Source organism: Schistocerca nitens, chromosome 3 (genome assembly GCF_023898315.1).
Source record: "Schistocerca nitens isolate TAMUIC-IGC-003100 chromosome 3, iqSchNite1.1, whole genome shotgun sequence".
Taxonomy (NCBI): Eukaryota; Metazoa; Arthropoda; class Insecta; order Orthoptera; family Acrididae; genus Schistocerca; species Schistocerca nitens.
Genome location: NC_064616.1, coordinates 714,892,321 through 714,919,467, shown reverse-complemented (window position 1 = coordinate 714,919,467; position 27,147 = coordinate 714,892,321). Strand labels below are relative to the sequence as shown.

The window sequence follows — 27,147 nt, the reverse complement described above, 5'->3', positions numbered from 1 at the left end:
GGAGGAAGCAGAAGAAAAGGACTGAGTGTACGCCTCAGAATTCTTGTATAGTATCTCTTGAACAGTGATTCTAAGTTTACCTAAAAGATTTTCATGAGGAAAATGTTGCCTTTTTCCCAGAGTCTTATTAATTAGCTGTAAATTCTCTCAGTGTTTGCTATCAAGCCTACTTTCTGATTCCAAATACTGAAATAGGGTTTGTTTGTCCCATTTCATAGTACTAGCCCCAGATATTTAAACTATATTAAAGGCTCCAGATGCTTACCATTAATTTTGCAATGAGATACTATCTGGTTCTTTCTCTATGTTATGCACATAATAATACAATTGTAAAGAGATTTGCTTTTTAGTACACTAAGTAGAAGTACTTTTCAAGTCATTCTACATTTCCTTATCATCATCCAGTGATGTTACTTTACTGTAGGCAAGAGCCTAAGCATACAATCTGAAAGTGATGTTGACCCAATCTGATAAATGGTTCATATACGTTGACAACACTTGTGGCGCAGTAACACTTTCCTGTGCCACACATGGTGTTTCTTTCACTTATTTTGTGTGTCCACTGTTTAATATAATGTAGTAGCATCTATTAGTCAAAAATTTCTCAAGTCAATCATATTTTGGAAATACTCCATATGGTCATACAAGGCTGGTTTGAAAAGTTCTCAGAACAGAATAGAAAAAAAGTACTTAAATCACTGAAACTTTTAGTGTTTTTCAATGTAGTCTCCTTGTAAATTAATGCACTTGGTCCAATGATGTTCCAGTGCCTTAATCCCATCTCAAAAATGAGTTTCCTCCAGGGCTGCAAAATAGTTGTCAACTCTGGCTATCAATTCTTCATGTGAAGTGAATCTTCATCCACCAAGAATAATTTTCAGTTTTGGGAAGAGATGGAAGTCTGACAGAGCCATATCAGGTGAATAAGGCAGGTGTGGCAACAGTTCATACCTTATTTTGTGGAATTTTGCCATGGTGATGGCACGCGATTTGATCCAGTGTCATGAGTCACGACACCCATCTTGCAGATAATTTTTTCATTTCTGTTTCTTCAGTTAAAATGTGATATACCCTTTCAGATGACATCTGGCAAGTGTGAGCAATTTCACACACTTTCAATCAGCAATCCTCCATGACCATTTTGTACACTTTTGCAATGATTTCTGCAGCAGTGACACATCTTGGCCGACCACTGCATGGATCATCATCTAACCTCTCCTGACCAAATTTGAATTCATTTTTCCACTTAGCAACAGTTGAATACGAAGGAGCAGAGTCTCCCAGTGTATTCTGGAAATAAGCATAAATGGCCTTTGCTTTCATACCTTTCTTTACGAAGTACTTAATCACTGCTCGAATCTCGATTTTTTCCCATTTTCGCAAATCAGTACGCAGGAACAACAACAGAGCCACATCACCACCACAGCTCTCTTCCAAGAGCACTGATGTGACACATGTTTACAGGCAACAGTCCAATGAGTATCATGTGAACAAATCGTTGCGCTAGTGCTGACCTCTCATGGTGATCCAGAGAACTTTTCAAACCACCCTCATATGTTGAGTATCAGTTGATAATGTTGTGCATTGTCAAATTCCTTTTGGAAATCAGGGAATATGAATTGTATCTGTTCACCTGAATCATCCATTTTTAGATGACTGTATCATTATGGGTACTTTTAATGCAAGATTGGGAATAAAGTTGAGGAATAAATATTTTGTGGCAAAATGTCTGGGAAAAACAAAATATTTATCCTAAATGCATTCTTCAAGAAAAAACAAAAGACAATTATTAGTTAGGGAAAAATGGAGAGAGAATATGTCATCATTACACAAACAAAACATTGTATCTCAGACATACACTATTTCACAGAACACAAAAAATTTTTCGGACTCACAATTTTTAATTGATGCAAGTCCTACTACTTTAAAGTGATGCTGAGTCATAAGCTAAAGTAACAATATCTCCTGCACATATTATTCAACAATTTTATGGTATTAATGATCCTATTTATTAAAATATGAGGTTGTGAAACAAAAGTCAAATTTTTGCACTGAAAAAATACTGGTGTGCAAAACTTAAGAACAAAAGTGACTTTCATATGATGTGTTTCTTCCAAGTAACAAAACTCGGTGAAACTCGAACTGTACACAGAAAGAACTGCTACAGTATAGTACGGAAGCTAACTGAAAGAAAAACACAGTAAGATCACAGAAAATGACACTTTTTTTAAGGCAATAATTACACTGAAGTCATGGACAGTAGTGCATGCTGTGCATTGTGCTCCCACACTGGCCACAAGCTTGGTAAGGATTTCTTGTGGTAGTGCATTCCATTCTTCAACCAGCATGGTTGACAACAGCTGGATGCTCATTGTTGCATGAGGATGTGCCGGAATACATCTTCCCAACATATCACACACTTGCTCAGTGAGATTTAAGTGGGGGCAATGGACAGACCAACTCCTTTTTGGTCCAGTCCCATGCTCTTGGCACCATTGCCAATGGGCCACTGATGTGGAGATGTCAACTGAACAGAACGTGCTGTTCATCGATCAAAGAGACCATTAGCGTCGAGCCTTCCTTCTCCTTCACGCCAAATATAACATATTGCTAAACAATCCTCAAAATTATGAACAGTGAAACTGTGACATGCTAGCTGCTGTGGAGCATGATATTGCATGCCTTGCAGTCCTATTAAATATGGCTGAAATTACACCCTTGTTTTATGTGGGTTGCTTCTTGTGTGTTGCACAGTGTAGTGGTTATCTGCTACTGTATATGACCATGGTTGACCACCTCCTCTCCTCCATGCAGCAGTATCTGTAGTTTTGACTGCTCCCTATGCAGGTGCAATGACACTGTGAGCAATGCCCAACTCCTGGGCTAAACTCGTCACATTTTGACCTCCTTCCTGTTTCCTGATGATTCTTACCTATGTGAAATGAAACAAATGTCTTCAGGCCAGGTTGTAGTGCAAGACATAACAATAGCACACCGTAACTGCTCCCTGATTCACACACACACACACACACACACACACACACACACACACACAGTCTTTTCCCATTCCAACTGCCATGTGTTTTGGGGCCAGCCCCATTTGGCACTGTAGTCACACTGGCCACCATGTGATGTCCAACTTTCTGTGTATGCCTGGGAGCCCTCTGGCAACTTCCATTTATTTCCACCTTATAGTTAATATGTTGTGTTACTTTATCCATCTCAAACTTAAATTTGCAGAGCGGTGTAGTTTCTTATGTTATTAACAGAACTGAGCATACAAACACATAAAACAAATCTGATTTGAATTTAAAAATCTGTCCTCAAAAAATAAAAGTTATGGAAAAGTTCTCTGTGTTTTTCTCACAAATTGCTGACATTAAATACAAAGAAAATTCTCATAAAGAGGATGATAATGTCTTGGAATAACTGATCTTATAGACATACATCATGATATTTTTGTGCACAAATTGGGTCAGCTCCTTTGCACAGATTATTCTATATTCCTGATGACTGTTTTGAGGCATAAGGGAAGTAATTTCCTGTTCTCTTCAAAATCCAGTTTATATTCAATACCTACATATAGATTTACCTCAGAGCGAATATGTCTGTAACACACAAATCTCATACTTGATTCGCTAGATGAAATGAGAAGTCTTTAAAAAAATAATGAGATACATACTTTGCTCTATACTGGTCCTGTTTGTCATACTTGCTTCCTTTATCACTTGAATGTAATTAGCCAGGGAATAGAACACCTTGTTTCTCACTCTGCATTCAGTTCTGGAATGCACATTTCACATTCCATTTGAATGTATCCCTTAGGTAAGTATTTTTGAATGATTGTCATACTGTTTGATATGCTGTCATGTTGTAAGACATTTAAGATAAGTACATTTTGGTTCTGAGCACAAAAGCCAACATTATAAAATATTTTATATTTATTTTTGCCACAGTCTTTTATTTCTGTGTCTAAAAGATCTTTCATGAAAGTTGCAAACACATTAGCGTTGAGCCTTCCTCCTCCTTCACGCCAAATATAACATTGCTAAACAATCCTCGAAATTATGAACAGTGAAACTGTGACATGCTAGCTTCTGTTTTTACTGCTTCAGATGTCTTTTTATCTTTAGACTTGTCCTGCCTTCCCTTTCTTTCTTTATCTGAAGAACAATGTACTGACTCTCTGAAATATTATGTACCCTAATTTGTAAGAGGAACAGAATCACATTCATCTTCCTTTGGATGAAATAAAGAATTTTTAGAAATGAATCACTTTCAGCAGTAGGTTCAATATTAAAGCTATTGCACTCATTTCCTGTGCTCTGTACAATTTACTAAATGATGGAAAAATGGGGCAATAATAGGAAGACAACTTGGAAATTTTATCTAAATATTTATGGACATTTTCTTTCAGTGCAGTACTTTATTCTTTCAATTTCCTTATTGTTTTGGGATAATTAGCCTCTTTACCCTGTTAAGCCTGACCACTGACTGACCATTCACCAATACCTAAGGTTTAAAGGAACATTTCTTTATTCATGGGTAACACATCATCTTGTACTTTTAAACTGTCCTGGAGAGTACATTTTCTTTTTGATGTGCTTTGTTGGTTTTTTGTTTCACTTCTTTTCTGTGAACTAGGGTCCCAGCATAAAAAAATCTTCTTCTTGGATATTGAAGAACACATTCTCTTGTTCTTTGGCTTGCAGCATAATTTCAGTGACCATTGTGGATCCATATTCTTAGATTCTCTTGTTATTTCAAGTTTTTCTGCTTTTTCCTTATGTACAGTATGTTTGTATTACATACCTTTTATTCTACAAATTTTAGCTTCATTTATTTTTCATACAGATGGATCCTTTACCTTTTTGCATGTTTTCTTGTTGTTTTGTTACCTTCATTACTAGGTTCTGCATTCATAACATTATTCAGGATGTTTACTTCTTCAGCTTGACTTCCGTTTGATTCTGATTATCTAATACTACTTCATTTTTAACGCTGCAACTCAACATAAATATTCATGTTGTGCTATTTTCTGGTTTCTTATTTCCTCTTTTTTAGGGCTTAGGGACCAACATTCATACTCTGTTTTCTTTTTGGGTTCAGCTCATCTACTTCTGATCCGTTAGTGAACTGTGCTTTTATTAGGCTCACGACTTGTGCCCAAACTTATAAAACCATTGCCTTATGTTATATGAATGCAAGGTTTCACAGTGATAAAATTCACATGGTCATCATGCCGTGTCAAGTAGTTTAAAGCCCACAAGCTTTTGACTGAGTACTCCTCAGCTGTTGTCAAGAGATGACTTGTGTCGGAAAGATTTAACAATTTAAATAAATTTAATAAATTTAGTACAGCTGCAAGGTTGTCGCCAATGTTAAAAATAAATATTACAAGCCTTGATCGCCAAAATGATAATTGTAATAATAATATTGACTATGTTTTCCTTCTTGAAACTCTGTGGCAGGAAACCAAGTAAAGTTGCAAGTGGTGGGGTCGTAGACAGTATGACATGTGGACATTTGAGTCAGTCCTGGAAGCATGTTTGGATAACTAATGCAGCCAATGTCAGAAATATTCCACAACTGCGAATAAATTTCGTAAAACTCTAAATAATTATAACACTGGCACAACATTGAAAGGAGGGCAGTAAATTACCAGACAGAAACATTCTTCTGAGATAGAAGATTTCATTCCTTAAGATTTGAATGTTAGTGTAGTAACCAGAATCTGAAACAATCAGGAGATGCTGGCCGAGGGTATTGACAGTGAGTTGGCGAAAACCCCAAGGACAACATCGTTGATGGATGAACAGTAAAAAAACATTATGGAATGACAATTTTGGGGTGTAAACCAGATTGAGAGCCTAAACATAGCAATATGTGAAACCAGGCAACACTGCATACAAGGAACGATACGTAAGTGCAGTCGGAACATGACTACAGTCCAGATCTCTGCACTGATAGGTTTATAGTGCAGCTACGGGTGGTGATAGGCAGGCATGTTGGGCATGCCTCACACCTCGCAGCTGTCACCTAAGTCCATGTATTCTGGTGGACTTTCGAACTCTTTGGGCCAAATTTGCATTGGAATTTGTCTTTTGTGGCCAAAGTGTATCCAGAATTGAAATACTGGAGGTTATGTGTCAAATATGATATACATACACTATACACATAATTAAAATATAATTGAAAATCACACCACTTAACAGGCCTAAATTTTTTATAAATGGCTCTTAGACTGATTGCAGTTAGGACTAACCAACTGACAGCCACAAGCAATATAACCCAATGAAGACACAATATATGTAAATTTAATTTCACAGAAAAATAATACCAAAATGTGTAGGATGGAAAAATGTTTTGTGGAAAATACGTCATGAACTTCATTTAAGCAACCATGTCATTACAACACCATAGATTCTAACTATGCTGCAGAAAGTCAGCTTTACAGCTTTATGGAACAGAATCTCCCCCCCCCCTCTCTCTCTCTCTCTCTCTCTCTCTCTCTCTCTCTCTCTCTCTCTCTCTCTCTCACACACACACACACACACACACACACACACACACACACAGAGAGAGAGAGAGAGAGAGAGAGAGAGAGAGAGAGAGAGAGAGAGAACAATTACAAAACAGCATAGTCCATATGTATAAACGATGATGATTGGCAGTCATGTGTAATTCTGCTGTCTCATTTCCTGGCCAATTTTACAATTCAAATATAATCCCTCTCATGGAAACAGTGTAGAGTCAACACATACCGAAACATTACAGTGATGAAATCACACAAGAAAAAGAAAAAAAAATAGTAGTGCCATTCTTATAGATATACCTTTCTCCATCTGGTTGGACCTATTCTTCGGACCAATGAGACATTCAAAATTCCCATTAAAACATTTTGTCAAAGCCAACTTTCACTATGGTTAAAGGTAAGTGTCACCGCACTGCATTTCTTTTGTTATGAGCATACCATAAGCTCAGTGTTCTGCATTTGACTCTTACATGTCCCAGTGCAGTAACAATGACCTTTTTAAATCAGCAACACAGCAACACTAATTGACCACTTCTACAGATATTGTAAATGTATACTTGGTTTTCTGCCATTTACATGTTTATGTTATTCACATTCAAAGGAACAATACTAACAGTTTTCTGCAATTAACTATTTAATTAGAAACCAAAATTTGTTCATTAAAGAGCATAAAAACTATGAAAATCAGCACAGACGGATCATGTATGAGAAATTAGAACACTATACCAACCATAGGTTTGACCACCACATAAAAATAATTAAATCTGTAGCTGTTTGATTATAATACCCAGAAACCATTGGGACTACAGATTGGTGAGAGGAAATCTGGACACAAAGCTAAATTCATTCTGAAATTTGGGCCCGTCTGTTCACAAATTGAAGAATAAAGGCCAATTCATGCTTGCCATCAAATTACATCACATCACAGTTTGTGGGGAAGAAAGTTTTGATGGTGGCGTCATTTGCTAACATCAGAAGTTAACCTATTTTTGCCACACTCACTCGAGTTATAGTAGTGGATTTCGTGCTTTTGTTTCTTTTTAATCTTTGTTTTGTCATTGTGCATTGTTTTTGTAGCTAATTGCAAATTTCCATGATGACTTGGATATTTCTTCCATTGAGTGTTGTTCCACAAGTGAGGTCAGATATTTGAAAGCAAAACATTTATTTAGGTTTTACAATAACTGAACAGAATTGACGCCCACACTGTATGTAAATAAGAACATAGTTGATGAAGCAATTTTCATTGAATAACATTTTAAGTGAAAAAGTCAACTTTAATGAAGGAGGAAAATACAGTTGTTTATGATGTTGTTAGTTACATAAGGAGAAAAACATAATGGATAAGGTAGACAGGCTCTATTTATTTCTTTATATATATTGTTGGAGGTATTTGTGTGTTTATGTTTTTGTTAGCAAATAAATGTCAATGTTTTGAAATGTTGTTTCACTCCTCAACACTTAACTGCACAAAATTAATCAAGTACATGCATCATTAAGTTTGCTTCAGCCATTAATAAACTTTATCAGTGTTAGTTCCTCAGTTTCAATACTATACTCTGACTCTTTGTATGATGAATGGTAACTCATAAGCTCACTTTAACTGTTCATTATTGGACTGAGTGAATTGATGTGATGTGATGTGATGTGATGTGATGTGATGTGATGTGGTCTGGTCTGGTCTGGTCTGGTCTGGTCTGGTCCCACTTTGGGGCCCTTACTTTTTCTTGTGTATATCAATGACCTTTCATCAGTAACATTACCAGATGCCAAGTTTGTTTTGTTTGCCGATGATACAAACATTGCAATAAATAGCAAATCAAGTGTAGTCTTAGAAAGATCAGCCAATAAAATATTTGTGGACATTAATCACTGGTTCCTAGCCAATTCTTTGTCACTAAACTTTGAAAAAACACACTAATGCAGTTCAGAACTTGTAAGGGGTGTCCCAAGAGTATATGTCTAACATACGATGACAAGAAGATGGAAGAAGTGGACAGTGTTAAATTCTTGGGATTACAGCTTGATAATAAATTCAACTGGGAGGAGCACACCACAGAACTGATGAAGCGTCTTAACAAATCTCTGTTTGCAATGTGAATTTTATCAGACATAGGGGATATAAAAATGAAAAAGCTGGCATACTATGCTTACTTTCATTCCATAATGTCATATGGGATTATTTTTTGGGGTAATTCATCAAGCCAAGCTAAAGTTTTCCGGGCACAAAAACGTGCAGTAAGAATTATATGTGGTGTGAACTCAAGAACATCCTGCAGAAGCATGTTTAGGGAACTAGGGATACTAACTACTGCTTCCCAATATATTTATTCCTTAATGAAATTTGTCATTAAAAATATATCACTTTTTCAAACCAACAGCTCAATTCATGGAATCAATACTAGGAATAAGAATAATCTTCACAAGGATTTAAAGTCACTTAGTCTAGTGCAAAAAGGTGTGCATTATTCAGGAACACACATTTGCAATAACTTGCCAGCAGCCATAAAAAGCTTAACAACCAATGAAATTCAGTTTAAGAGAAGCCTAAAGGATTTATCGGTGACCAACTCCTTCTACTCCATCGATGAATTTCTTAGTAAAACCAACTGATTTGTATATAAATACAACATAACTTCTGCACAATTTCAGTGCAGTAATGTGTTCATTGAAAATGTGTGTGTGTGTGTGTGTGTGTGTGTGTGTGTGTGTGTGTGTGTGTAATCTAACTTCTGCACCATTTCAGTGTAGTAATGTGTTCATTGTAAATAAGTATTACAGTAGTTGTATTACATGTTTATTACCTTATAAATAAATAAAAAACTTTATTTTAAATTCAGTGCATTAGTATTTGTAAAATGACTTTTAGTGTTCATTAAAAAATGATGATCATTCCACTTGGGACCTGTGGAATGGTACATTAGCATATTTGTTTTAGTTGTAAATATTTGACATGTATTGTTGTTTTTCTGACATGTTCCACATCCTGGAGGACCTCCTCACTACAGATCAATTGGAATGAAAGTAAATCTAATCTAAATCTAATCCATGACGTGACATTGCAGTCAGCATGAATACACCCTAACCTGATGGTGATCTTGATACGATGTGATGGCCAGTGTGAATTGGCTTTCAACGTGGGAAAGTGTCAAATGAAATTGAAAAACTTGTTTAATGCTCTGCACTGAAGAAATATTTTAATTAAATAGTAGAAACGATACTGTAACATTCTTCCGGAAACTACTACACACATCACTGGTGTCCTGGTCAAACAAATAAAAATTGTGTTGACGAAACAAAAGTAGATGAATAGGATATGAAAAATGTGGATAAATGTGAATAAAACTATTGTAGAATTTTCTGAACTAAGGAAAGTCATACAGAGCGGAGAAAATCTCTGACCCAGCCGGGAATCGAACCCGGGCCCTTAGGATTGACAGTCAGTCGTGCTGACCACTCAGCTACCGGGGGCGGACATTTCCCATATATATCCACATCAGAGTCATGCTATGTTACATATATGCTGCAGAAACATCATCAAAAGGAAACTTTTTGATTGGCCCTTGTATAAAGACCTGAAATGTTTTACTTTAGTGTCAGTGATGAGTAGTCTATAGAATTGGTCAAGTATTGTGACTGTACAAAGCAGTATAGGTGGAGTAACTATGGCAATGGAAAGGCCTGCTAGAATGTAAATAATTAGGAGTAAAGGTAACAATTCACTGTTTAATGGAGGCACTGAGTCATCTAAGGGCACAAAAATATGCCTGAGAACTTTGCTAGATTTTAAAAAAAGTCTAAAAACCAACAAAGTTTTCAGTCTTGTTTATGTGTCTTTCAATGACTCAGTGCCTCCCCTACATCATGAGTTGTTACGTTTACTACTAAACAATATAAGATGGCAGTAATTGTATTGATGGAAACTATGTAGATTTCAGCCTCTCTACTGATACTACTATTACAAAAATGTGTGTTCCATTTTCCATATTGTATATTATGGAAATATTTAAACTCTGTTAACTGTGTTGTTTTTGGTATCACATATAATGTGTGTGTGTGTTTTCTTACAGATCTGTCCCTTTCCTATCTTCACACGCTCTGGTGAAGTTAGTGTCAACCTAGAACTGTCAGACACAAATGTGGTTTTAACAAAAGAGAAAATTGGTATGATCGTAACATTCCTGAACTACACTTTCACGAGTGTCCTGCGACTGCAGAAGTATCTTATGATGTTTGACCCACAGGCATCAGAAAATTCTTATTTTATCGTACCTACGAGAAAAAGTGAGTACTTGTATTATTTTTTTAAATAAAATTTGAGTAGTGTTGAAAACACAGTACCTGTTGTAAATTGGGACTTGCGAAAATAATGATCTGCAATAAAACAGAAGTAGTTCACTTTACTGAAAACCTCTACATTTGCTCCATAGACTCCAAGAACGTTAAAAATGCAAAGACTGCAAGCAAGATGTGGGAGCAGGTGTGGATTAGCGTAGCAGACATGTATCAGTTGGTTTTCCAGCCACAAATACTTGTATGCATGCCAATATATGAACTCTACAAGGAAACAGTGGCCATAATTAGCAAACTAAACAGAGGAAAAGTGTGGTGACAGTAGCAGCAATAGAAAAAGTAGTGCCAATGCATGGGTATGAGTTACATAGAATCAGTAGTGGCTTTTTAATAGCAGAAATTGGTGTTTTCTTTTGTTTTAGTTTTGTTTTAGTATCATCACAGAGATAATATTAATAATTATTGTAGACATTAAGAGTACAGGAAAAGAATGTGCTTTGTCCACTTTTTTCAAACATTAGTTATCTCTATGACATGTAGGATTCCGTGTTTAATATTGTTAATCAACCTGTCTGATAATATGAACAGTCCATTTTCTATAATCCATTTCAGATTGGTCACGCAGGGAATGACTGTGCTAATGTCTCTTGGTACTGAAAAAAAATGTGCTTTGTCTGATGCTGTGTATTAAGTTTTAGATTTCTTGTGAGTTGGCAAACAATGTTAAAGCAAGAGCAGAGAATTTTCCTTATTGTGCATTGTTGGTACAAGTGAAAACTGTTGCTTTATTTTGAGGCATTCTGTTTAGTAATGCAGGAGTTGTAAGTAATTCATTTCACTTTTAATAGTGTATTAGTTGTGTTGAATGATGAATACTTCATCTGAGAATGAAATGCAGAGACCTTCAGATTGTAACAGTGTCAGGAAAAGGCAACTGTGAGAGCAAATGAATATGGTCATGAAGAAATTAAGGTTTCAGTCATATGAACTAGGAGAAGACTACAACTATAAGTTAGTGTTTGACGAAGTAAGTGGTGAAGAAAGATCAAATATTATAAGAAAATTTAACGATATGGAAGGTAGGCCTCATTAGAATACTTCCAGTTCACAGAAGGCAATCAAGGAAGAATGAAGATGGAGCTCAGTTTTGAGAGTGTAATTTTAACTATAGAGTGAGAATGGAATGTGGTGATATTGTACATGAAATCAGTCTATGCAGAAAAGCCTTCTCGGCAGTACATGGAATAATTAGATGACAACTGAGGAAAATTCAGAGATTTATGTAGTTGGGTGAGTCTCTTTCAGATAGAAGGGGTAAGCATGGAAATAGACCATGGAAAATTAAGGATGGAAATAGACCATGGAAAATTAAGGAAGAAATAGGGAAGACAGTAAAAGATCACATTGATTCAGTTAAGGGTAGATAAAGTCATTACGGCAATGACAAGACTGAGAAGTTTTATCTCTTGGAGGAACTCCCAGAGAAAAAAATGCGTGACATGTTCCAGAAAAAGTTCTTAAATTTGGACATTTCATGTGAAATGTATAGAACTGTATTCAGCACCAAATTCAATGAAGCTTTTTGTTATCCAAGGAGTGTTACATGCTCATCCTCTGATAAGTACACCTCTCAGGTGAAAGTGCTGAATGCAAGAATGTGTGCAAATTTAGATAATAACATGAAGAAACAAGTCATCAAAGAAGTTAATAAGATCACCATTTACTGCAAGGTACACAAAGCCAAAGCTGAAACATTTTATTCAAGGAAGAGAAATGATTTTTTAAGAAGCCAAAAGTCTAATTAAACAGAAGCAATCTTCAGGGACTACCAAAAACATTTGTGCTTGCCAAACTCGTAAGTACTAACATTGTCTGTTACAAAAGGCAGTTGTCTGTTTAGTCTTTCAATATTCATGATCTTTCAAATGCAACTACTGTGTTCTACATCTTAACTGAAGATATTGGAAGAAAAGGGGCCAATGATGTTGTTTCTTTTGTAAATCACTGTGTGACAGAGTTACTGAGTGAGAAAGTCAAACATCTTGAAATTTTTTCTGATTCGTCTTCAGACCAGAACAAGAATTACTCTGTTCTAAAGTATCTTAATGATCTTGTGAGTAAACTAAAACTTTTGGAGACAGTGACAGTAACTTTCCATTTTAGAGGACACTCTTTTTATGGAGAATGACAAGAAAGAATATAGGACCGATTAGCACAAAAGCAGTAGCAAAAGTTTCAGTGGATTGAGTGGCAATTGTGGTTGAAGCTTGATGTAAACCTAAGCGTTTTGATGAGGTGGTGGCCAATCAAGATATGATACAAAATTGGAAGTCATTTCTGGAGAAAAAATATTTGAGGAAATGCCCATTCCTAACAAGATCCATCAGAGTGGTAGTCATCACAAAAAATTCCCCACCTTATTCAGCATTGAGAAACTTATAATGGAGCTTTGATTTCATTGGTCGGGTGTGCTTCACAACGTTTTCAAGAGCATTAGTCTGGAGAATATCCATCTTGTGCTTACAGAGATAAAATATAAAATTATAATAAAATATTATTTTAAAATAATTTTATATGGTGGTGGTGGTGGTGGTGGTGGTGGTAATACACTGTCCTGTCACATTAATGTGACCACCGCCTATGTTCGAGGTCAGTGTTATAACTAATCACAGACAGCAGGTGATGGCACTTGTAGTGGAGGGTATGTAAAGTGTATCAGAGGATGTGGAAAACTGTACAGTCATTGTCATGTTGTGGAAATGTAGCAGTTTATCAGACATCCAGAAGGGCATGATCATTGGCTTTCTGGCCAAGGGTGGAACCATTTCCGAAATGGCTAAGTATGTAAACTGTGTGCACGCTGCACCACAGGCCATAGATGACAGGGGTGAATGATAGCTGCGGAGATGTGTACAGGTGAATAGACATGCAGCTGTTGAACAACTGACCACCTAGATGAACCGAAGGGCTATCAACAGTGTATCCTCAATGACCATCGAGTAAATATTGGTGCATATCGCCCTCCGAAGCAGATGCCTAGCTCATACCCTCATGCTGACTACTGTTCATTGACATCAAATTGTGCTCTTTTATGCTCTTAAATTCTTATCTACAAATGTACAGATTTATGTTGTGTATTTTAATAACCCATGTAATATGCTGTAATTGTGAAAGAATAAATAAATAATGTTTCTATCAAGGTGAAAATCAGTCTTGGAGCCAGAGAAACATTTTCCTGCAACAGTCATAGCAGCAACTCTCATTACACGAAGTGTGCGAGACAATTTTGGAAGATAAAATGTTCTATTAACTGATTGTCTTATCACACAGCACCACACATTTATGAAGAAGCAGTGATTAAAAAATAAAGTGTTATCACAATAGTATGTAAGTTTTAGTCACACCACTGCTGTGGGTTCTCAAAATAGGGTGTTGGTGACAACCAAAGCAATAATAAAATGTAATAAGTATGTGATTTTATTGCTGAATAAACATTTTAAGAACAACTAAATCACAGTAGACATCATCAGTGTTATGGTTCACAATACTTTATGGTTTCATTTGTAAAATTCATTTCTTACAGAAACCAAAGAATCTCTGGCTGAAGTTGACTGGGAATTTCTAGAACGTATATATAAAGATTGTGATCTTCGTCCACAACCTATTTCTCAGGAAGAAAGAGCACAGTTCGTATTCGATGCTTCCAAATACCATGATGCTGTAATAATGCCATGGTATCGTAATCAGGATCAGCCTCAGGTATTGCAAACATGTTATATGTGCACACCACACCACACTATTTCTGTTGTGATGTATTGACAGGTGCTGTGTTATAAACTTTTTCTTTTTTTAAATAATCGGGAACCTTTTTTATTTTGATTCTAGAAAGACAACTGTGATAATCAAATTTGAAACATAATTGTATTGGGATATGAAAGCTCCTAATAAGTTTTACACATCACGAGAACAGACACTATTTTGTTTATAAAGACAGTTGCATTTTAGTTGTCACTAGAGAAAATGTTTTAACTGTTATTTTTGACAAGGCAGTGGATTATTTCATTAACTGGAAAAACGTGACAACCAACAGAAGGGTTGCAAATTGTGTGAAATTTATGGAAAGAAAGTGGGGAGAGGCGAAGAGGCCATAGACAGTGGTCAGGCCACAGTACTTATCACACAATGAACAAGCATTTATTTTCAGTTCAATTGTGCACTAATCAGATTTTGAAGGTGACTGATAGAGACGGAAAGATTTTGTGCCAGATAACATGAAATAACAGATTTTTAGAAAACTCCTGAGACAAAGACACACATGCAGGACAATGTATGATCAAAAACTATTCGATGGGAACTGCAATAACTATCACCGGTAAAAGGCTGTTTCAAAATCATTGATTACACCATGCCCTGCCTTGGAACAGTGAAGCTGGTGTAGGGAGCATATAAACTGAACATAACTACAACAGGTGAATGTCACCTGGCTAGACAAATTTGTCACAATTGAAGGATTTGTTTACAAATCACCAACAGTAACCTATTGTAACCTATTATGTTGACTGTCTGAGTCCTACATGAAGATGTGGGTTGTATTGCCACACCGTGATCTTGGCTCATTTGTAGTCCTGCATGGCCAAGTTATAGGGCAAGATTATATCAGGATTGTGAATGACCGTCTCTCACCAAAACTGTACACTGTGTTTCCTGGCAACAACTCTTGTATGAAGATGATAAAGCTCTAGTTCTCAGTTAGGGAGTAATCCAGTACTGATTTAGTGGGCAATGATGAAGTCAGCACCTCAAGTGCTCATCCTCTTCCCCCACTCCCATCCCCTTAGCCCTCTCATTTGAATATAATTGAATCTTCATGTGATATCTGGCCAAGGTGGCACAATCCTAAAACACTAGATTCACCTTTGGAATGGTTACTTTGAAAAGTGTCACCATCCTCCCACAATCTGCACTCTCTCTAGAATGATTAGGATGTAATCTTCCTGCTTCCAATGACACTTTCTGAATAACTGACCTTTTTGTAGGAGGATTACAGTGTATCCCTTTGACTAGGGTGCACAAATTGTATTTGTGTATCTCACATCAAAAGAATATTGGTTCAAATCCTCAGGTGATCATCCAGATTTAGGTCTTCCCTAAATTGCTTATAGCAATAACCAGAATAGTTAATGTCCTTTTCCATCTTTCCCCAGTCTGAGCTTGTGCTCTGTTTCTAATGATCCAGTCATTGGCAGGACATTAAACCTTAACCTTCCTTCTTCCAATGACACTTTTAAAATTAACAATTCTTTTGTAGGAGGGATGTGTACATATCCCTGTGACTGTTGTACATTACTTGTATATGGCCATTCTGAATTCTGTCTAAGCTGTAATTCATTCAGAAGGAAGTCCAACCTGCTGATAAAGATTTAGTCTCTGTGCACAGGTGTTCAAATTATTTTGTTCACCCCTTTATTATAAAAAGTGATCCTAAGAAATGACCATCAGCAACTTATATATTATATCTTGAATCTGATAAATGTTTCACTGTGAGAGGTAGTCATAAAGTTTTAGTTATAACTTTGAAAAAATAAAGGTATATAATTATTCCTTTATTTGTGGATACATATCTCCTGTCCAAGAACACATTGAAATTTCTGCACCACAGTACCTTAGCACACTGTTAGAGGAGCCAGAGCAAAATGGTGCAGCACATTAATAAAGTGATAAAGGGCTGTGTTGTTTTGTTTTTGTTCCTTATGTGGGGTGCTATTGTACCATGGGAATTTTATTGTCCACCTGGACTGCAGACATGTACCTACAAGCAAACAACCAACTTTTTTTTTCAAGGTGATGATTAAAGCTTCATGAAAGCTTGCTTTATTTGTGGCCTATTCTTTATGTCTTTCTCGTGCCATATACATATCACTGTTTTTCTTTTTCAACGTTTGTATTTATGCTGGTATAGTTACTTTACTTAATAATGGACTCCTGTCAAATTTGTTAGTGTAGATACTACACATGATGATATACTGTATTACTTATAGTTTCAAAACCAGATGATGTGTTAAATAGGTTCAAAAGCTTAACATTCTTGGATGTTACAGTAAATGAATGCATCTTCAGAAAATTGAGAGATGCAAATACCAAGTGAGGATTACATTTGGTAAACTTTATCATTACATCAAAATCAGTCATAATTACTAAAAATTTGCACTCATTTAAACTGAACAAAAATTTAATTTTTTGAGTATTTGCTATTAAATGTGCTCAGTAAAGGAAATTAAGCTCCAAGCAAACATAGTAAAACAAAGTATTTCTACTGTACTTTTATATGTGTGTGACTGATAGTTAAATCCAGGATATTTCTCTTGAAATGAAATGGTCCTAATGTACTCATATTCTTGTTTCTATACCTGTATTACTGCTTTAATATTGATTTTTTTTAATTACAGTACTTCTATGTTGCTGAAATTTGCTCCCATTTGAATCCCAAATCAACGTTTCCTGGATCTGAATACAAAACATTTGATGAATATTATTTCAAAAAGTACAATATCCAGATACAAAATGATACACAACCACTTCTGGATGTTGATCACACATCTGCAAGACTTAATTTTCTGACTCCACGGTTAGTTGATGTTATGTTTCACTTGAAATATATCAACTGCTAATGAACCTTGACTACTATTAATTAATTTTGATACTACTTTCCTGTCAGGTTGGTAAAGTTTGAGAAGTTGGAAAAGAAACTAAAAGTGAAGCATACTTCATGCCTAATTGACATCTTATGAAAATAAGATATTTAACTCCAAAGTTTCAAGTAAATGCAGTTTCTTGAGTAATGACAGCACTTCACAAAATCCTGCATAGTCTGTTATTTCTTGTGCTACATGTACTTACATATGAATTACAGCACAGGGTCATCCAATAATGTTGTTTCATTCTAGAAATTTATGTTGGGGGTTACAGTCTAGTTTCCTTCCCAAACGTTCCTGCTTAGTGATGGTGCTCTTTATGTTAGGTCTATTTTTTTAAACTAAGGCCCAGTGAAATCCTATTAATGATGATAAGATATTGAACAGAGCCTGATGCATGTCATCATGTTCGTATATCTAAATAATTTTTAAGAGCCATTGAATCATATTAGATAATACATTAGAATTAATAGAATAAAAATAGATAATGCAGACCTTCTACTTGTATATAATCAGAAACAGAATGTGACTTGGTATAAAAATACAGTGTACATTGCATGAGATTGTGGTTTTATAGTGTTTACTTTGTGTAGTTAGTCTCTCATTTATAATCATGAAAGTCGAAAATGAGTTGTAATCTATCAGACAAATTAGGTGGTGTAAAGTTGCTTGCAAAATACAAAAGGACAAAGAAAAGAAAATACAGTATTCAAAACATCAGAATGGTGTGATGCATCTGCTAAGATATGAGGATGCCTGTTAACTAGTTATTAGTTACATGTTCTATAGATCATTTGCATAATTTTTATCAAAATGATATGGAATGAGTCAGTTTACAGGCTATACATACATGAATTGTTTGTGAGTATGGCAATGTGCTGATCATTTATGGGTTTCAAAATAGTGCAATGGCGTAAATTTAATAAGAATGAACATATTAGTCTTAAATATTACTCCTATAACAAGTGATACACTTCATTTTTTAAAATAAAAGCTACACATGCTGCTAATACTTAATTAAAAATTCGCATGTGGAGCAGAAAGGGTAGTCTGGAAGAGATGATTCTAAGCTAGATTTAGAATTTGCATTACTGTTTATTAGACATTTTATTTTATTGAGAAAATGATCAAGACGCACATAAAACTCCTTTATGATTCACTGAGAGCTTTAGTAAGAAGTAATAAAGGTCTTTTTTACATTGAGTGTTATGGCTGTGGACATTACTGTTATTTCCAAATTGTGATGGGTTATTTAAAGGTATCAGTTGACAGAATAGTAGATGCATTGAGTTATCAACAGGCACATAAACAAGACTGAAAATTTTGTCTGTTTTCAGTGAAATTGTTTTTTGAACTAGAGAACACATACACACATGTAGGTAGTTGAAGCCCTGGTGGAAGATACAGGTATCATCATGCCCAGAAATGAGGAACATCCCACCCACAATCCTTCCCATCCCTCCCAAAGTTTTATTTTGCCACTCTCTCACAATCTGTACAATATCCTGGCCCATCCTTATGCCACAACCACTCCTAATTCTTTACCGCATGGGTCACATCCCTGTAGAAGACCCAGGTGCAAGACTTGTCTGATACAACCACCCAGCACAGGCACACCCTACACTCGCGAGAGAGAGGGGGGGGGGGGGGGGGGGGGGGAGGGGGGATTAATAATTTAATGTAATAGAGGTTAAGTTTTAAGTTGGACCAAATTATTTCTTAATATCTCTAACATACGAAGTTGATCATAGCCTCCTCATATATATTTGCTAACCGTAATTACTGCCATAAAGGGGCTGTCATTCATAATTGCTCTCCTATTTCTAACAACACATGTATACTCAAGTCTACTTGTTTTCAGAAGCTGTGAGATACCCCTGTTGCATATGGTCCATAGCACAATTGGGTTTGGGAGAGTTATACATGCATTCATACTGTTTTCCTAGACACAGTTGTCATCCCATTGTTGGGGTACCACTGCTGCATGAAGCTTAAATTGTCTTATAGTAATTATCATCCTTTCATCTGAATCTGGTAGACAATAAAAACATTCATCTGTTAACCTTGCTCCATTTTGGATGGTTATCGTTGGCCATATAAGATTACTGTATGATTCAGTTTTCAATTTGTTAGATCTAATAATTCTGTTCGTTTCAACAATCTACATATGTACATACTCCGCAAGCCACTGTATGGTGTGTGGTGGAGGGTACCTTGTACTAGTTGTTTCCTTTCCTGTTCCACTCACAAATGGAGCAAGGTAAAAATTATTGTCTATATGCCTCCATACGAGCCGTAACTTCTCTTACACTGTCTTTATAGCCCTAATTTGGAATATATGTTGTGACACTAGAATTGTTCTGCAGTAAGCTGCAAATGCCGGTTCTCTACATTTCTTCAGTTGTGTTTTGGGGAAAGAATGTCGCCTTTCCTCCACGGATTCACATTTTAGTTAATGAAGTATCTCTATAATACTTATATGTTGATCAAACCTACCAGTAACTAATTTAGTATCACACCTCTGAATTGCTTTGGTGTCTCTTTAATCTGATCTGCTGGGGATCCCAAACACTAGAGCAGTAGTCAAAATAGGTGGCACTAGTGTTTCTTATGCAATCTCCTTTATAGATGAACCACACTTACCTAGAATTCTCTCAATAAACCAAAGTCAAACATTCGCCTTCTGTACAACCATCCTTAAGCGCTCACCCCATTTCATATCGCTTTGCATTGTTATGCCAGGATATTTAATCAATGTGACTGTGTCAAGCAGCACACCACTAATACTATATTCAAATATTACACAGTTATTTTGCCTACTCATCTTCATTAACTTACATTTTTCTACATTCAGAGCAAGCTGCCATTCATCACACCAAATAACGATTTTTCGATATCCTGAAAATATAATGTTTCTTTGTTGCACATGTTTCATTTCAGATTATGTTATGTAGTGAAAATATGGTAATGGTCAGTTCTTGGTGGAATGTAAATAATTTAAGTAGTAGAAGTGACAATTCAGCAGGTTACTGAATAATTGAAGTGTTGAGTTGTTGATAAGCACCAAAAAAGACCGAGAATGTTACTGGCTTTCAGGCAGATTCTTCTTCATTGGTATAAAGCCCACAAGCATGTCCCTCCCTCCCCCCCCCCCCCCCCCCCACACACACACACATGCAGATATGCAGTGCTGACACAATGTAGAATATTATGACCACCAACCTACAAACCTGTCTAGGCAATAGCAGCGTCACCTGGTGAGGAATGACTGCTAGTCAGACACATGCATCGTGCATGTAGTATCAGTGAGCGTGCTGTCTATGTGTAGATTGGGGAAGGTGCATGATCTAAGTTTGACAGAGGGCAGATTATGGTGACCCAGAGGCTTGGCACGAGTATTTCAGAAACTACACAACTTGTCAGGTGTTCATGGAGTGCTGTGGTTTGCGTTCAACAAGTGGTGAAACAAGGTCCAGACATCATGGGTTTGGGGGGCCACCCTTGTACATTCTTACAGCCCTCATTACAGTTGTTGGACATCATTGGCTGGGGAGACTGGTAAAACAGGACATGTGACAGACTGTACCAGAACTAATATCAGACTTTATTGTTAGGCAGGGTACAAGTGTGCCTGAACACAAAATGCACCAAACATTCCAAGCAATGAGCCTCCTTAGACAATAACCCATGCATGTGCCAACATTAACACCACAACATTGGCAACTACAACTGAAATGGGCACATGACCATCAGCACTGGATGTTGGCACAGTGGCAAGGCATTGCATGGTGTAATGAATCCTGATACCTTCTTCAACATGCCATTGGGAGGGTGCAAATCTGTCATCTTCCAGGGGAACAGCTCCCTGACACCTGTACTGTGGAGAGGAGACAAGCTGGTGGCAGCTTGATTATGCTCGGGGGAACAGTCATGTGGGCATCCCTGGGTCCAGAGGAGCTCATGCAAGGCACCATGATGACCAAGGAGTGTCATACACTGGTTGCTGATGATGTGTATCTATTCATGATGATGTTGTTTCCCGACAGCAGTGGTATTTTGAAACAAGGTAATGCCCCAAATAACAAGACCAGGAGTGTGAGAAGTGGATCACAGTGACAAGTTCCAATTGATGTGTTTGCTCCCCAACTGTCCAGATCTGAATCAGACCTGACACATCTGGGATGTGATTGAATGTGGTGTCAGAGCTTATTGCCCACCCTACCTAAAATTTACAGGAGTTAGGTGAATTGTGTGTGCGGATGTGGTGCCAAGTCCATCCAGCAACCTACCAAGGCCTCATTGCTTCTGTGCCACAATGTGTTGCTGCTGTTATCTTGGTCAAGGTGGACATACTGGCTATTAGGTAGGTTGTCAAAATGTTCTGGCTGATCAGTGTATGTGCTTTCCAAAGACTCAGTACCTCACCTATTTGGCAAATAGTTGCCTTTACTCCCTAAAGTATTTGTATAATGAAATGTACTTCCATTAATAATGATAAAGTGAGATTAATACCTGCATGACTGCTGGAGGAAGTAAGTGAATTGAAGAAGTCTTTGGAGACTCATTGCAGCAAATGTTTGAGCTTGAAATACTTAAGCTAAAAGAACAAAATCTTATCATAAAAACATAAGAATAATAATAAGTATATACAGTTTCATCAAATAGTACATATTACATACTGTGATGGTAGGAGGAAATGGGACCTATATCATAATATAAACGGTAATCATGGTCCAGTTATAAAATGTCAGTACAGACAATACTGTTAAGTATTATAAGAATGCAGAATGTTTAGAAACAAATCTCCCAAGAGAATTATGTCACATGCACCTACATGAAACAAGCAAGGAGGAAATTGAATCGGTTTTGAATATCGAATCACTGAAGACTAACATGGGTATTACAAATTATTAGGTGGGCTTATGAATATCAGTGCGATACATATCAATTCTCTATTCAGTTTCTGTAATTCTATCTTGTATAAATGAAAGAATTGGACTGCAGCTGGTCAATGACTAGCAGAAAACATATATCCAATGGCCATAAATTTATGGAATAATTTTATTACCAGTTTTGGTGCCTCGTTGGCATCATCTTCAGGCCCCCATACACGGAACGTTATACGCCATCCAGTTGTTTGTGCTTACTAAAGGAACCACTTTATCAAACTGGTTTGCATACATATCTTCACAATAGACGTGCGCATTTTACTCATCTGTATGAGTACACAAATGACTAGCTGGCTTATCTCATTTCATGTATAAGGGCCTCAATTTAGCTTTATGAAATAAGCATTAACAGGAAATACCATTTTTTTCTTTTTATGTAATGCACTTTCAAAGGTGAATGGTGACTTCAGGGTGGTATGTACCTTCTTTGTTTTAACAAAAACATTTGTTTTGACCATTATATACTTTAGCTTAAATTTGGGGATTATGGAATTAAGGAAAAAGCTGACCATAGGTTAAGTTTACGTTTGGCAAACAGGAAGCAACATGTTGTCCTCTAATGTTAGCAAACAAGAAACAGATTTAATTCTGGGCTTCCAACAGAACTGAAAAAGTAAGTGACAAACCCCAGAAAATTTAAATGAAAAGGCTTACTTGGTGGCACACTCCCTTTATTCTATACAAGAGTTTCTTGCTGTGGTTTAGAGTCTTTTGCTATAATGTTTCATTACAGATAATTTCTGTAATTTTAGTTCATTTTATTTTTAAAATTTTATCAGAATTTTGTGAATTATGTGGTGACTTCTTCATGAACAAAGTAAAGACAGGACATTATTGTTGATACCCACATCTTGATATTTTAAGAGCAAGAGAATAAGATGTATGTTATGTATTGGTAACAAAATTATTGTAAACTCTATACAATGGCAGGGTAAACTGCTTCTCAGTTCAGAGAGATATAATAGCATACATAAAACCTTATTGTAATTGAAGCTATTTTTGCTCTTTTTTAGGTATGTTAACCGGAAAGGGGTTGCTTTACCTACCAGCAGTGAAGAAACAAAAAAAGCAAAACGTGAAAATCTGGAACAGAAGCAGATTTTGGTTCCAGAGTTATGTACTGTTCATCCTTTTCCAGCATCTTTATGGCGAAAAGCTGTTTGCCTCCCATGTATTCTTTATAGGATAAACGCACTCTTACTTGCAGATCAAATTAGATGTCAAGTAGCTAATAATATTGCACTTGGCCAAGAGAAACTTCCAGCAGGTTTGGTTCTTGTCAATATGCTTTCTTCCTCTTCTATGTAAAAACATTCAAAGAAATTAGTTGAGTTTTTTTTATTTAAATTACATTTCTTTCATGCTGCATCAGCTGAAACTACTGCTTTTGTCAGACATATTCATTATTGATGCTAGACCGACAGAGAATATTAATGTATCATGAGACTGCTACTTTCTTTTATTTCCTTTACAGATTTTGAGTGGCCTCCATTGAACTTTGGATGGAGTCTAGCAGATGTATTGAAAAGATCCAAAGAAAATGCTGCTAAAGTACCTGAAATCAAAGTGGTTACTTTTGGGCAGGAAACAGTGACATCTAAATTAAGTAAGACAAGTAATGAAGCAGAAGTAAAAGATATTTACTGTGAGCAAAAGAAGAAGACTGCAAATGAGATCTTGACAGAAGAAGAGAATAAATTGTCTGGTGAATGGATGGAAATTGGTACATGGTCAAATGACATGGCAGAAAGAAATCCAATGGAATCAGGTGATATTGATGAATTTGATCCAAATATTGCTCTACCATCAAATTTAACATTGCTTGGAAATGATTCAGAGTTAACAGACTTACATAATGGAGAAGGAAGCAGTGACTGGGGAACAGGAATTGAAGCTCAGTTTGAAGGAAAGGTACGATATGGGTCACCAAGTAGCTGGATGAGAGCAGACCATTTTACTAATTTTGATGGTGACTGTATAGGATATGAATCAGATGAATCTTACAATGAGCTTGTACATGAAACAGACAGTTTTGACTGCAATGCTTTTCAAGTACATTCAGGAATTAGAATTGAATTCAAAAGTGATAATGTTGCAGAGGCTGTAGAGGATGAACCACAGACCAAGCAACCAGCTTTAAAAAGCAGCAGTGCAGTTGTGGCAACGAGTGTTGCAGCCAGTGAAGTGCCATGGAATTGGGACATGGCAGTCGCATTAGATTCACTTGTTAATCATTTCAGTCATTCTGACAGTGACAGTAAATCTGATGCTGAATCTGACAAAATTACAGAAATGTATGCAAATCATTTTGATGAAGCAACAAAGAAGAACATATGTTATATAAGAAAGAGTGGTATACTAATAAGAAAAGATCAGCCTCTGGAGATTGTGAGATCCCTGTCCTCTTGTGCAGGGCAGTTTCAGAATATTCCTGTTGAAATACATATACAAAGGTCTGTAAATAGCAGTCTTCTGCAGAACAGCTTCTCACATTCACATTTTGTAGCTGGCTGTAAAACAGTCTTCAATGTAGGTAAACTTTCACTAGATAATGGCGATGATGACTTAGATACCAAAGAAGCTTTATACACAGCTGGTAGTGTAACAGTGTGTGACAGGAGATTGTCATGGAATGTTGATGGTGATGAGGAGGAAGATATAATTAGTAAATTTAGTTTCGATGCACAGCCAGAACTTGAAGGGCATCCTGGTCCAAGTCCAAGTATAATACTTCAAGCATTAACAATGTCAAATGCCAATGATGGAATTAACTTGGAAAGACTGGAAACAATAGGTGACTCATTTTTGAAATATGCTATCACAACGTACTTATATTGTACGTATGACAATATCCATGAGGGAAAACTAAGCCATTTGAGATCCAAACAGGTAAATAATTCATTTATTTATTGCCTCAAAATCAGTGATATCATTTTTATATTCTTGTGGTTTACAAATTTTCTTTAAAATTCATTCTCAAAAGCTTATTTCACACGTATGGTTGTGGTTAAATTGTCTCACTAGATTTTAGAGATTTTAGTAGCAGTAGTAGTAGCAGCAGCAGCAGTAGTAGTAGTAGTAGTAGTGTTATCATCATCATCATCATCATCATCATCATCTTTTACACCATAAGCACATAGTCATCAGCTGTGGGAGTTCAAGATAGTCAATACAACTAGAGAAGTTTCCCAGAAGACTCGCAATATTAAGCAAGTGCATGAAGTGCTTTCCCCACCAAGTCACTCTCCCATTTGTCAGTGGGAGACGTGCTCTGTGTTGAATGGACACTGAAGGGATGGATCATCCCATTACTTGAACACCCTGTGCTAAACTAGGTGGATAACATTATTTTGGAGTTTCCCACCTGATGGGGAGTTATGTATTATGTAGATATTTTTACCGAAGTTGGCTCAAGGAATGATGAAAAAAGGGATGAATTGAGCACCAGATGAAAAAATAACATATGTCAGTGGCAATGAGAAATGCAGATTTCTTCCAAAAAGCTTAAAATGTGTCTTCAGTGAAGTGAGTGGGGAAACTGAAGTATTAGAAAGGATTGCACACTGTGGAGAGAGCCTAGTCAAACTATTATGATCAGTCCACTGCTATTTCCTTTAGTCACTTTGCACTTTGAGCCACCAATCTGTGTGATGTACGAAGTGTCCAAATTCAAATGGTGTGTGAGATCTAGCAATGTGCATTTATTGTCAGTGTGCATGATATTTCATTTCATCTAAGTTTCAGAGTACCAATACAGCCTTAGCAGTATCAGTATAAGACCTCAGCCACTTGTGTTGTATTTCAGGTATTTAAATCATTAGCTATTGGCTAGCTCTGTTGAATGCTTGGTCATAATTATTTTGAATCTATTTGTCCAGTTAAAAGCTAGTAAATTTTACATTCTGTTTGATTTACATATGGTCTCAGTTTTGCTTTTGATGTAATTTTGAAATGAGGGACAACATTGGTTGTTGAGTATTACATTACAATCAGTCTTCATGTAATCTTTTATTTTCACATAATCTCTTAAGATGAGGGACAGCATTGCTATACGTGGAGGTCATTACACAGTACACACCAACACTGGGATTTCATTACACACTGCTCAGTGTAATCTGTTGATACCCAGGTGCATAATCTGATTTGTTACTTGTTTCCACATCTGAAGGCAAGTCATTGTTATAATTTGCAAGATGTATTGCATTGTCAGGTAGTGCATTACATATGTTAGTTTTGTGATATTCACCATATGATACTACTTTTTAAGCATGTTAGAAATAGTTATATATCATAAAATGAGTAAACAAAATGTGCTATTTGTAAGCGTTGCATAGGCCATGAATCAGCTGCTGTGTTGTGTTTGTACAATGAGTCTTGACATAAATACTTGCTGTATGTATTCTACTGGCAGTCTGTTAAATATGTCGTGGCAGATGGAACACTTTCTTAAAAAAAGTTGATCATTGACTGAGTTATCAATGGAGCTTGCTGAATCGAAATATCTTCCCATTACTGATCAATCATAATATTCATTCAGAATCTGATAGTTTTGAAACTGACATTCTTGGTGCATACCATCTAGGGATGCATCAGTGTATGGAAGGTTTGTCATTGGCCATGAGGTTTTTCTCACATGTTAAGGTCTCTTGCTTTTAAAGACATTGTGACAAAGTGTGAC

At 36.4% G+C, this 27,147-nt stretch overlaps 1 protein-coding gene across 1 annotated transcript in view; it reads left to right on the top strand.

Annotated features, from left to right (window-relative positions):
• LOC126249733 (endoribonuclease Dcr-1-like) overlaps nucleotides 1-27,147 on the top strand; it is a 284,524-nt gene that overhangs the window by 221,191 nt on the left and 36,186 nt on the right. The window contains exons 16-20 of the mRNA XM_049951411.1: nucleotides 10,606-10,819; nucleotides 14,412-14,587; nucleotides 17,275-17,453; nucleotides 23,483-23,736; nucleotides 23,944-25,358. Of these exons, the coding sequence (XP_049807368.1) occupies nucleotides 10,606-10,819; nucleotides 14,412-14,587; nucleotides 17,275-17,453; nucleotides 23,483-23,736; nucleotides 23,944-25,358 (2,238 nt within the window). The remainder of the gene's footprint in view (nucleotides 1-10,605; nucleotides 10,820-14,411; nucleotides 14,588-17,274; nucleotides 17,454-23,482; nucleotides 23,737-23,943; nucleotides 25,359-27,147) is intronic.